At 45.5% G+C, this 13,322-nt stretch overlaps 2 protein-coding genes and 1 non-coding gene across 5 annotated transcripts in view; 1 reads left to right on the top strand and 2 right to left on the bottom strand.

Moving 5' to 3' along the window:
- Zfp470 (zinc finger protein 470) overlaps nucleotides 1–1,753 on the bottom strand; it is a 47,967-nt gene extending 46,214 nt beyond the window's left edge. The window contains exon 1 of one of the 2 annotated variants that reach the window (XM_039100878.2): nucleotides 1,643–1,753. In XM_039100878.2, coding sequence (XP_038956806.1) covers nucleotides 1,643–1,699 — 57 coding nt within the window. In that variant the 5' untranslated portion in view covers nucleotides 1,700–1,753. The remainder of the gene's footprint in view (nucleotides 1–1,642) is intronic. The other variant, XM_039100877.2, reaches the window with a different exon arrangement.
- Nucleotides 1,754–1,795: 42 nt separating this feature from the next.
- Nucleotides 1,796–9,470, top strand: C1h2orf78l1 (similar to human chromosome 2 open reading frame 78 like 1). 2 transcript variants are annotated; one of them, XM_008759277.4, is made up of 4 exons: nucleotides 1,796–1,975; nucleotides 2,086–2,975; nucleotides 5,361–6,080; nucleotides 7,283–9,470. In XM_008759277.4, the coding sequence occupies exons 2-4, from the start codon at nucleotides 2,969–2,971 to the stop codon at nucleotides 9,070–9,072; spliced, it is 2,517 nt and encodes an 838-aa protein (XP_008757499.1). In that variant the 5' UTR covers nucleotides 1,796–1,975; nucleotides 2,086–2,968; the 3' UTR covers nucleotides 9,073–9,470. The 2 variants fall into 2 exon arrangements, with proteins under 2 accessions (XP_008757499.1, XP_006228980.1); XM_006228918.5 differs by having other exon boundaries at nucleotides 1,800–2,975; nucleotides 5,361–5,621.
- On the bottom strand, nucleotides 4,103–4,209 carry LOC120100155 (U6 spliceosomal RNA). The gene has a single exon (XR_005499948.1). It is a non-coding gene; the product is annotated as a U6 spliceosomal RNA (small nuclear RNA).
- Nucleotides 9,471–13,322: the final 3,852 nt, after the last annotated feature.

The following is a 13,322-nucleotide window of genomic DNA, read 5'->3' as shown; positions in this document are numbered from 1 at the left end:
AGAGGTAAGGAGTGTGGGACTGGTGTGGAGTCCTGGGTCCAAAACTGACCATATACTTGGTCGTAAAGCAAACCTCACCAGATACAAGGTGTTTGAAACAACTCTTGGGTCTTATCAGATCACCGTTGATTAAAACTGAGCTTCAACAGCAGAGGGGACGGAAAGCCCACAAACTCTTGGAAAGCCAACAATTGGCTACTCGATGACCACTGAGCCAGGAAGGATTAAAGAAAAAAAACTAAAGACTTTCTAATATTCAAGGAGAATGAAGGCACAACCTACCCAAATGTAGTGGAAACAATGAACATACTGCCAGGAGGAAAGAGCATAGCTTGAGTGCATTCATAAAGAAACTAGAGAGCCTGGTAGCCAGAAAGGATTCAACAAAGAAAGAATTTCGGACCAATTTCCCTTATGAACATTGATGCAAAAATGTTCAACAAATTATTGCAAACCAAATCCAGTAGCAAATAAAAACATAATTCCACCATGGTCAAGTAGACTTCATCTCAGGGATGCAGGGGTGGCTCAATATACAAAAATCTATCCATGTAATCCACCATATAAACAAACTGATATAAAAACATATTCGATCATCTCAGTAGATGCCTTAAAAAAGCCTTTGACTTAGGAATCTTTTCCTCCCATCAGTTAACCATGTTCAACTTGGAGATGAGAGATTTGCTTCATCTCAGTATATTTTCTTTGTAATTGTTTGGTTGTTGTCTCTTAGAAGCATGTTCTTTTCTACTAAAAGACAGAAAGGGCATGGATACTGATGACAGGGAGGCAGGGGATGCACGAGACAGAGTAGAGAGAGAGGAAACTAAAATCAGGACATATTCTATGAGAACATAATCTATTTTCAATAAAAGGAAATGTAAATAAATGACTGTGAAAAATATTAAAATACACAGAAATTACAGGATTATGAAATAAAATATAAATAAGTCTACTCCCCTCCTCCTTCTCCTTCTCCCTTTCCCACTCATCACAGACTTATCCATCTCACCGTACCGGTGATGGTCTACTCATCTTGGGTCTACAGTATTGTGGTAAGACAATATTGGTTCCTGAAACACAAGCAGCTTACTTTCAGACATAGCCTTGGCAAATGTGTCCCATTGTCTGACAAGCGGTGTGTCAGGAAGGAATCTCATTTTGGGCGTCGTGTGGAAAAGGACATCCTTCCAGCAGAGATTTGCCCAGAACTACACATCGCACTGTCTGCATGGAGGGACATTTCTATGGAGCTGGCCATGCAGTTACAAGCTACAGCACTGGCTCAGTGGGAAAGCCCCATGGTGATTGTTGTAATGACTCGTACGATGGCTGGAAAACAGCTTACATGGCTCTAGTGTCATTTGTAATAACGACTTCTAGATACAGTCACATGAGCTAGTGCTTTAAGACATACTTGGAATACAGTTGGCACATGAATGTGTACTAGACCCAGGCCATGATCCATACATAGTCTATGAACCTACCAGGGAGTCACAGGAATTGGAGATACAACAAAATAAGGAAAGACACAAGATTTGGGTATATGTCTACAAAATGCCCAAAACATTCAGGTTTGTGAAGATACACTGAGAAGGGGGAGAGGCTGGTCCTTTATTCACAAATAAACGGAAGTACTTACGTTGCTTTTTTTCATGTAACCCAACACCCTGTACCGACTAAGGACTTCTTTCTCCATCTCTTTCTTTCCTTATCCACTCCCTCTCTATGTAGGTGGGTGGCAGAGAATGGGAGAAGCCCAGAATTCTACAGAGGCTGTTGCAAGAAGGAAGAAGCTAGAGTAACTGTCAAACTCCTTTCAGTTGGGGGCAAAGAGAGAAGGCAGCCAGCTTACAACCATGAAACTAAAAACAGGGAGGCAAAGACAAGAAGAATGTCCCCGAGTCTGAGACCGTATGGTGATATCAGCACGGTGAGATCCAGAACGTAAGCCACAGAGAAAAGCCTATCTCAGGTAAATTAAAAAGAATGAAAGCAAAATACAGGCGGAAGAGCAAGAAAGTCTGAATCAGGGAATGCATGCTGCCAGTCTTATCTTTGACTCCTCTGTTCTTTGCTTATAAGGGAAGAACCCTTCACAAGCATCTGCCTGATTAAATGAAGACCACTGCTTCTGGAAGTTCAGTGATATCACCAACTATATAAGAACGCAGGGTCAAGCTGGCCCAAGGATCAAAGCCTACACAGAGAGGAGAGAAGAGAGATGTAAGGTCAACTGGGGTCAGAACAACTGAAAAAAAGGACTCTTGGAGAAGGAACTGAAAGAGGAGTCTTAGCATTCATAATCTCCACAACCCTGCCCTTTATACAATCAAAATGGAGCCCCTGATCTCTTCCTTTGGTCATAGACAGATGCTGACAGCTCGCAACGCAGATCAACTGAGATGGTTTCTCAACTACATTGCCCCAACCCATATGCCGCTCTCCTTCCTTCTAAAGAGTTATCTGGGTATACAATGGACACTGAAGGGATATAATCTTTTGGAATGTTACACATCATATGCACATTATAAACACCTCCATCAATGAACCTTATGAAAAAGACTGCCATGATCTCAAAAGCTTAAAGTCATGGCAAGTCCTGTCAAGCCAAGATTAACTCTTTGACCATCACAGGCCTCAGGCTTCATGGATGAAGCTGGTCTTCTCAATTCTTCTCCACTCAATCCTGTCTTGTAGCTCAGAATCTGACCTTCCAATTGGCTACTTATTGATTTATGACATCATTCTCCCACCCAGCCTATCAGTACCTGGTAGAATCCAGGTTTCCATGGAGCTGCCTGTAAACAAATTTGGATCATCACGGTTTACCTGTGACCAGTGACCAGTTGACTCTGTTTAATGCTGGACACACTCGCGGGTTTGGTCAACGATCAGACAAAAACAACCATTTATCCTGCTCTGTTCTGGTGTGGATTACTGTTACTTCTCCCCGTACCACACAATCATGTCAGGTAAGTAACAAAACTTTGACATTGGTTTTGATAACACCGTTCCTGATTTGTAATATACATTTAAAATCCATACGGGACTAGGGATACCATAGGTACAGATAGCGCAAATTAAATGTCACATTTAGCTTTGGTTCTTACTAGGAATGTGACCCTGGGCAGACACTTTACTCTCTCAGTGTTTCTTCATCCATGTCAGGGGGATTAGAATGTAACTATGCTATGGGCTTTGAACTATTGAGTCTTAAGAGGCAATTAAGGAGGGAATGTGGGAGAGACTAAGAGGGGACTTGACTCTGAGGAGGCAGTTACTATAGAAATGTTGAGGCTGTTACATGAAATATGGAAACTAGAAAGAGGGAGAAACCCAAAGTATAAAGACGAGGGGCTAGAAAACAAAGAAATAAAAGAGTCAAAAGTGTACAGAGGGTCCTAAGGGAACACATGGGGAGTTTAGGACCGAATGCTGCAGGGAGCCACAGACTTCAAATCAAAGGGCTCAAGGAATTGCCATTCCCTGAGCCTTATTTAGGCAACTACACTGTTGAGATTTGTCTGGGTCCATGTTCCCAGTCATAAATATAGGGCACTACCCCACTCCGAACCCTGACTTTTTTTTTCTCCATCTTTATTAACTTGGGTATTTCTTATTTACATCTCAATTGTTATTCTCTTTCCCAGTTTCTGGGCCAACATCCCCGTAACCCCCCTTCTCCCCTTCTATATGGGTGTTCCCCTCTCCCCATTACCACCCTCCCCCTAACAGTCCCATTCACTGGGGGTTCAGTCTTGGCAGGACCCAGGGCTTCCCCTTCCACTGGTGCTCTTACTAGGATATTCATTGCTACCTATGAGGTCAGAGTCCAGGGTCAGTCCATGTATAGTCTTTAGGTAGTGGCTTAGTCCCTGGAAGCTCTGGTTGGTTGGCATTGTTGTACATATGGGGTCTCGAGCCCCTTCAAGCTCTTCCAGTCCTTTCTAAGATTCCTTCAACGGGGGTCCCGTTCTCAGTTCAGTGGTTTGCTGCTGGCATTCGCCTATGTATTTGCTGTATTCTGGGTGTGTCTCTCAGGAGAGATCTACATCTGGTTCCTGTCAGCCTGCGCTTCTTTGCTTCATTCATCTTATCTAAAAATATGGAACGCTTCATGAATTTGCGTGTTATCCTTGAGCAGGGGCCAAGCTAATCTTCTCTGTATCGGTCCAGTTTTAGTATATGTGCTGCCTAAGCGAGCACCATCTCTTAAAATCCGTCATATTCCTCTTGTGCAGAGTCCCTTGATTCTTGTATACACTGGTTGTATTGGCTATTCTCAAGGCTTCCACTCTGTAAGAATTACAATTAATGGGAAGAAGGGAAGAAACAATCTTACTCATGGAAAAACCTTCTAATAGCTTTGCAATTCCTAACACATCGGCATAAATATGTACAAGCCCCATGAAAATTTATCACCAGGTAGTATTTATAAAGTGATATACACATAGTAATTACGACTTATCCTTAAATCATAAGAAGCAGGGCTGGAGAAATGGCTCAGTGGTTAAGAGCACCGAATGCTCTTCCTGAGGTCCTGAGTTCAAATCCCAGCAACCACATGGTGGCTCACAACCATCTGTAATGTGATCTGATTCCCTCTTCTGCTGTGTCTGAAGACAGCTACAGTGTACTCAGATATAATAAATAAATAAAATATTAAAAAAACTGCTCGCCCCTTTCTCTCTCTTCCTCTCTTGCTCTTAAAAAAAAATCATAAGAAGCCATTAATTATAAAAGGAGTGGGAGGGGCACAGGAGGAGTTAGAAGGGGAAAGAAGTAATTAGGTAAATATAGTATTCATATACAAAATCCTGTATGCATCATAATTTAAAAGAAAAAACATAGAATAAAGACAATCCTGGTAGGTCTGGGACTCACTTAGGACAGTAGCACTCCAGAGGCAGGGGCAGGCCCGTTTCTGTGATTCCAAGGCCAGCCTGATACTGTGTCTTCCCATAGAGTGAGATCTGCACAGGACGGGGCAAAGCAAGAGACTTAGGCTGTCTTTGGCCCTCCTACCTCTAAAAATTTCTGCTGTGGGGCGTGGTAATGTGGTAGTATCATAGGAGATATGAGAGCAAGACAAACCAGGCCAAAGAAGGGCTGTGCCTAGACTGGAGCAAACGTTGAATGAGATCCATTAAGAATGTCATGCCCCCAGAAGACGAACAGGCAGGTGTGTCATCCTGACTAGTGCCAAGAATCAATTTGAACACATGCAATCGGGATGTGAGAGAGAACATCAGTCCTAGTCAATCCCAGCCAGTACAAACTGGAGTAGCACTGCCCCTCACAGAAACCTAGAAAGCATCAACCTCACCATTTTCCCATTGTCCTCTTCCTCCCTACAGAAAATGTCCAAAGTTTTCCTTTCTTTGGAACAGAAAGTGCTCCTCAGCCGCTGAACAACTTCACACCCTCAGGAAGGGTGTGCAACATCTCTAGGGTTTCCACCCCTGCTGTGAGTTTAGCCTGGGTCCTGCCGCCAACCACCAGCACTTCTCTCCAGCTGATTGCGGGCAGAGCCTACCTCAACCCACAGGCCAGCACGACCATGCTGGTGGAGCTGACTGACCAGAGACAGAACTCAACCTCTGCACTCTTCTATCCAGGTGCTCTCAAGTGGGATCTCACAGAAAGTAAAGGCAATACGACTATCACTGACCAGGACACTACACTCTCCTCCCTGTCTGTGACAGCCCAATGGGATGAAAGTTTAGTTCCCAATACCACACTCCCTTTCTCTCCAACACTTTTCACCAACTTTGTCCAGGTCACACCACCTCAGGTGGCAAATCGGGAATACAGCCTGGCACTTCCCTACCAGGAGGGCAGCCAGACGTACTACTACAACTACAATAGCCTGGGCCCTCTGATGCCCGGAGAGCTAGGACAGTGTCTGCAGCCCTACGGCTCTGTGTCCTACCCTGCGAGTGAGGAGTGTGCCCCTCAACCAGAGGTGGGGGTGGTGGAAAAGGAGATTCAGCCACGGAATCTCCAAATACCACTCTCCACCTCTGACCTCTCCCGTTCCACATCTGTGCAAAATACGCCAGACACCAGTCTTCTGGGTGAGTACAAAGGCTGCATGATCACCAGGGCAAGGATACTCAGCTCTGACTCTCAGTAGTGGACCCTCCACACAGCTGGAGATTATCAGTCTTTCCAGGTTAAATAGAGCTCTGGCTTCCCATCCCCATCTTCGGACTGAATGGCGAGAGAATGCAAAGCCATGGCGAGTGGTATCCATCCTGCCTTCGGTGGTGTCCTGGCACACATTACACTCAAACATAGAGCAAGCGTTAATCAATACCAGGCACCAATACACAGCAACTGACTCCTTCCTCAACTACTGCTCTGGGGTATAGAAGACAAGGAGGACTTTTTGTCTGAGTAACATGGGATTTTTCTGTCAGGTGAAATCCCTCCCCAGAGCAATGGAGCTGAGACTCTGTCCTGGAGGAAGTCCACCCAGATCCCAGCACCTGTCCTGGCATTTGCTTACACCTAAACTTACAGAGGGAGTAGAGTGCAGACCACGTACCATTGCTAAGGCAGCCAAAGCTGCTTTTCCTTTTTCTTTCTTTTTTTTTTTTTTTTTTTGATGCTGTGCTTCAGAGGTCACCCATTGCCAACAATATAAGATCGTGTATATGATTTCTCTAGTACAGAGTCATAGCCCAGCCCACATATTTCATTTTCTTAGATCATTTTGCATATAGGTTATAGGAAGTCTGTAAAACATGGGGCTGTGGGGGAAAGCTTCAGATGTTCAAATGCTTGTCTTGAGGGAGGGTCCAGCTGGGTTTGGATACCCAAACCCTCATAAAAAGCCAGGCTCTGGGGGCTCGAGTAACACTTTAAACTGAAAGAAGTTGACGGAGTCAGGTAATTTCTGAAAATTATGGGCCAGACAACCTACCTAATAGCAAAACCCCAAGGATGAGAATCACTTGTATCATGGGGGGAAGGGAAGGCAAGTGAGGAGCATATATCAAGGAAATTTTGTAGCCTAACCAAAGACTCTAAGCCTCAAAGTACCACACAAACCCAAAGAAACGCAAAAGTATCTGAGGAAACATGACATGGCGTGGCCGGCAGAAACAGAGCAGTCACCACCTGCCTTTCCGCAGAGTCTGTGATGCTCAAGCCCAGCTCACAGGACTACCCTACCTCCTGCAGGGGCTGAGTGCTATGGTGCTATGAAATGGGGCTGGCGGGTAGGGAGCATCTCACTCACCAGGCACTGACTTCTTCCCTCACTCTTTTCCAGTGGTGGACACGGAGACGTTCCCAGGATTGCCGCCTTCAGGCCAGACACTCTGTCTGTTGGAGAGTCCAGAACTCTGCACTATTTCCACCGAAGTTTTCCAGATGAGGACACCACCTGTCCATGGGCACGGGTCATTGGCAGGCCCCATCTGCTGTCCTTCAGAAATCCTGGCCTTGCCTCCCGCTCCAGGACCGGAACAAAGAGAGAACGGAAACATGCATGAGGTGAAAGCTGAACTGTCAAAGCCTCCGGATGCCTATGTGGGCACTAAAGAAAACCAAGACCCATCACACCTTCCTTTAGTGGACTACACTGATACAAGAAGACTGAGACAGAAGTCTGCTTCTGACAGTGCCAGCTTGGGAGGCATCGGCATGGGTCTGGAAGAGAGAGGGGAGCTGGAAAATGAGAGTGGATCCAGCATCAACTTTGAAGACATCGCTACACTCGAGGAAGATAATGACTTTCCCCAACTTTTCAAAACCCTCAACGACATAGACCAGGACCCTCTCCTTCAGAACTGGGGAGTCATGAGCAGCCCCTCTGAAAAGGTGAGGAAGAATGACCTAAACGCCTCAGACCAGCTTGATGGAGCTCCTCAGGCCAAAATCCAGTACCAGGACCTGGTAGAGGGAGAGAGGGCTATGGGCAGTACGGGGGACAAGGACGGGACTATTGACAAAATCACAAAGCATCTGGAGGGCAAAGCTCCCAAAGTGGCCCCTAGCAGGCACAGCAAAGGTAGAAAACTGGGGCAAGAAGGACCAAGTGGACCAGAGAACAACTCTAAGAAAACAGACGAGCTTAAGCAGTCCAGGAAAAGAGTCAAAGCAGAAGAGAAGCCCACCGTCCCCAAGACCAAGAGGAAGAGGAATCCACCTGAACTCAGTCAAACCAGCTTTAAGAAGCCTCGAACCCACCTTGGCATGCACATGCTGGAGTCCGTGCAGATCTTTCACCCACTGGGGAAGAAGAATGAGAAGAAAACTGGCATCTCCTCCTTCCGGGGTCTGCAAACCTTCACTAGCAACAAGCCAGGCCCAGCCACTCCAACACTGCTGGATATGCCACATGGGGGCCAGGGCTTTGACAGAAGCCCAGGCAAAGTTCCAAGATCAGAGACCAGTGCTCACAAGGAGTGTCCATCTCCATCCAAGAACAAGATGCCCACAGCTGGGAAGGTCAGATTAGTACCTCTGCCATTCCCAACCCTGGACCAGCCTCAAGCCAGACCTGTTTCTAGAAAGCCCCTCCCTCTGGCTTCGCACAGGCCCACTGCAGCTTACCCTGTGCAGCCTCACTCCCACTCAGCTCATCCATGCCAACTAGCTCCTGTTAACACATCTCTGATGTCCTCTGCCAAGCCAGCTCTGCCAATTTCCTCCAGTGCCACACGACCTAATGTAGGCAAAACCGTCCAGTCTAGGTCTGTGCCTCCGTTGGCCTACATGAGGCCTGTGCCTTACAGAGTACCATCTCATGCTTCCTTCCAGAGAGAGCTCGTTTCTGCTGCCAGGAACAAGGCACCATCACCACCCAAACCTCAGACCCAGTATCAACTGCAAGACTTCAGCTGCCAATCGATTCCATGGAGGGAAGTTGATATTCTGGGACCAGTCATCTCACAGCCCATCACGAAAGAGCAGAGGCCAGAGAGGGAGGCCATGAAGAGGCGGGCCCAACAGGAGCGTGAGAATGCTGCCAAGTACAGCTGTTCTGGGAAACTGCAGCTTTTCCTTCACAGGGAGAAGGATATGGAAATTTCTCAATATTATGGGTACGCAGTGTAAGAGCTGGCCATTGTAACATAGTGCTTTTGATGTGCACAGTAAGAGGTACAAACACAGATACAGATATAAACATAGGACTTTAAGGATCATATGAATGTGTAGATGCATAAGTAAATGTGTAGCTAAGTAGATGAATATGTAGGTGTTTAATATAAATGAACATATTCTTATAATACGTGTAAATATTCGAAGCCAGGAAAATTAACTGGAGTAACTGAAGTCAATTCTTTAATCCATAGCATATGCAGAGGCCTTTGTTGTTGTTCTTGTAACTTTGATATTGTTAATTTTGACTGACAACGTGTAGTATATGTTACATAACTACATCATATGATATAAAACTGATAATATATATTTACTATTAAAATAATTCATCCTTCATGCTGTTTGTATTAAAACTTTTGAGGACTGTCTTTTCTTTGCCCTTTACAAACGGGGTTGCCTTGTTACACGTGACTTAGATATTCTGTTTAATTAAAAATAATCTACATATTAATCTTCCTTCTGCCATAATAAAAGCAAAGACTGGCTCTTGTTCTCTACCACACCCTCACGTAACTGCTTCCTTTGCTGGGAAGGATCCCTGTGCTTACCTGAGAAACGGTTTGTCAACCTCTGCCAGGATGCCTTGCGTGGCGGTAGGTCCTTCTACATCTTTGTCTACCCCTGTACCTTGAACTCTGGCTCCCCGGTTCTCTGACAGCTTCAGGTTTGTGGACATATGGCATAGGTAAACCAAAATATACATTGTTTGCTTGAGTGTGTGTGTGTGTGTGTGTGTGTGTGTGTGTCCCTTAGTGTTTTGACACAGGGTTTCACGACATAACCCTGGCTATCCTGGATCTAACACTGTAGACTGCAATATCCTTGAACTCACAGGAATCTGCCTCCCTCTGCCTGCCTCCCTCTGCCCTCACCTCTGCCTCTGTGCCTCTCTCCCTCTCTGTTTCTGCCTCCCTGCCCCTCAGTCCCTCTGTCCCTCTGCTCCTCTGCCTCTCTGAGTACTGCCTCTGACTGTGCTTGTGCCTCTATCCCCAACAACCACCACCACCACCACCACCACCACCACCACCACCACCACCACCACTGCCACCACCACCGCCACCGTCTCCACCCCAGCCTCTGCCTGAGTTATGGGAGAACAAGCATATTCCACTACCCCAGGGGGAATCAGGTGTCTTTCTTACAGAGAGCTAGCTATCCAGGTTTCCCAGTATCATTTGATGAAGAGGCTGTGTTTTAGTGAGGATGCATTTTTGTTATCTTTCTAAAACCCAGTGGGATTTAACTGCATTTATTTTTAACTGGAACTCAACTCAGATTCAATTATCTAAAAGCCTGTTTAGTGACAGAAGTAGGCTATCCTAGGCTATACTAGGTTATATGGCTGTGAATCGCTGACCTCATATGAGGTGTGTTCAAGCTATCCAAAGTATTTGTGCCTCTTTTGTAATGGTAAGAGGTCTTCCCACAGACTGCCACACCTGGGGATCCATCCATATGCAGCCACCAAACCCAGTCACTATTGCTGATGCCAAGAAGTGCTTGAGGACAGGAGCCTGATATGGGTGTCTCTGAGAGGCTCCGCCAGAGCCTTACTGATACACATCCGGATGGTTGCAGCTAACCATTGAACTTTACAAAGGGACCCCAATGGAGGATTTAGAGAAAAGACTGAAGGAGCAGAAGGGGTTTGCAATACCATAGGAAGAACAACAATGTCAACCAACCAGACCTCACCAAAGCTCCCACCAAACCATGGACCCATGGTTCCAGCCACGTATATAGCAGAGGATGGCATTGTCTGGCATCAATATGAGCCAGACATCAATAGGAGGAAAAGCCCTTGGTCCTGTGAAGGCTCAATGTAAGGGAATGTCAGGGCGTTGAGGTGGGAGTGGGTGGGCGGGAGTGGGAGCATCCTCATAGAAGCAGGGGGGAGGGGATAACATTTGAAATGCAAATACATAAGATAGCCAAGGAAAATAAAATTTTAAAAAAGATGCCTCTCTACTTCTAAAAGGAATAAAAACGGGGTTTTATTGGGTGATTGAATCCAACATGCGGGAAGATATTCATGGCGCAGCTATTTTCAAAATATATTTCCGACGTCTGTCAAGAGTCAATAATCTCCAATCTAACATGGGCTATTTGCTGCCCAGGGTCACCCATGTAGGCAAAGTTAACAAGGCCAGCATGAGATATCCCACTGCCTGCATCAAATGAACCACACGAGGATGAGACCGGGCGTGAGGAAATGCTGTGAAGCAGCAGCTGACGGAGCTCTCTGGTCCATTGCTTACCACGCACTGCATTAACTCCTACTAGAAGCATGGGAACGGGACCACTGCATCACTTCATCCCGGGAGTGAAATGAAAGGGATGGATGCATAGCTTTTCATTTTGATATTCTTTTTTTAAGATTTATTTATTATATATAGGTACACTGTAGCTGTCTTCAGACACACCAGAAGAGGGCATCAGACCCCATTACAGATGGCTGTGAGCCACCATGTGGTTGCTGGGATTTGAACTCAGGACCTCAGGAAGAGCAGTCAGTGCTCTTAACTATCTCTCCAGCCCTCGTTTTGATATTCTTAATTTAATCTTTATGCTTCCGAATTAAGAACTAGGCACTGATATAAAATAAAGCTTAGGAAAAGAATTTTCAGTATTAAAGCAATTAACAAAATGTCATGCTTGTATTGAAATTATTCTCATATTAATTCTCATGGAACCATTCACTGAACTTGTTCTTTCTTCCTTGAAGGGTATATTGGATACTGACACACTAACTCTGTTGCCAAGGCCTGCCCATTCCTCACCTCTCACCACAACCCTGAGTCATCCTTTTTCTTCTACACAGTTGCCTACCATTCATGAATAGCTCTATATGTGTTATCGAGGCTCAACATATGAGAAAAAAACATAAGAGGCCTTTTTTTCTGGGCCTGCATACATTTGTCACACTATGATTGTCTCCAACATCCCGCGAACAGTGTGACTTCCTTCACCCTTTTAGCGGAAAATAACTCCCATGTTTGCAGACATCACATCTTCTTTTTCCATTCTTCTCTTGTTGGACACCAACGTCTGGCCCTAACAAGGATATTACTGACAATGTTACAGTCTACACTGGTGTGCCAATCACTAATTCACTCAATTAGAAAAGAATAGACGGGGGGTTGGGGATTTAGCTCAGTGGTAGAGCGCTTGCCTAGGAAGCTCAAGGCCCTGGGTTCGGTCCCTAGCTCCGAAAAAAAGAACCAAAAAAAAAAAAAAAGAAAAAAAAAAGAAAAGAAAAGAATAGACGGGATATATGATAGACATGGTTTTCTTATTTAAAGAAATTCCATGCTGAAGTACAGAGAGGGCCAAGTACTTCACCACCGTATAAAAGTGATACTTGGGAGTCCCTTACTTTCAGTTAAAGCTCCACTTGTATTCCCTAGCATCTAGAAAGATCATGTACTACGAGGGTCTAGAGTTCCATAGTGAGTAAAGGCTGGGTGCAAAGTCAAAGTATCAGGACTTTCCATGACTCCTTTGACTCCAAACTGTTCTAGCCACTGCCATAGACCTAGCTCTCACTGCACAGATCTGTTCAGTTACTTCTTACCGTCTCCATCCATCGGAGGTAACTGCTACTAAAATACGTCAGTGGGATGGCCATTGTATTATGGAGTAGGAAAGCTAGGCTACACTACTGTACCCCTTCTCTCCAACTCTCACACTCTTTGGCTCACTAGCTTGCCTGACAATCCCTGAGTCTTGCAAGAAGTGATCTGTGCATGATCTGTTTCTGGGTAGTGGGCTGCCTTCTCATCACCACAACAGCCACTGAGTCTTAGCAGCCCGAGCAATTGCAACTCTCTCCATCAGCAAAGAATACCATGTGGGAGGAGATATCCAGCAAATAGGCAGACTGTAGCAGTTACAGCAGCACTAACAACTGCACTAACATGGGCACAAACACATGTTTAGGTGGGAAATGGAAAGGCCCATTCCTTTCATTCCAAGAAGTTCGTTCTATGACATCTAAGTCTGTGGTATCCATTTCCCAACAGGACTGTCTTGTCTGCCTTCAGTGGGAGGGGATGCACCTAATTTGGTAGAGACTTGATGCACCAAGGTGGGGGGAAGCCTGGGGGACCACACCCTTTCTGAGGAGAAGTGGAATATTAATTTAAATTTAAATACATGACCATACCAGATCGATAGAATCAGCACAGACACGAAAGCCCCACGCC

This window comes from Rattus norvegicus, chromosome 1 (assembly GCF_036323735.1).
Source record: "Rattus norvegicus strain BN/NHsdMcwi chromosome 1, GRCr8, whole genome shotgun sequence".
Taxonomy (NCBI): Eukaryota; Metazoa; Chordata; class Mammalia; order Rodentia; family Muridae; genus Rattus; species Rattus norvegicus.
The sequence above is the reverse complement of the archived record's forward strand: the minus strand, read 5'-3'. Positions and strand labels throughout refer to the sequence as shown.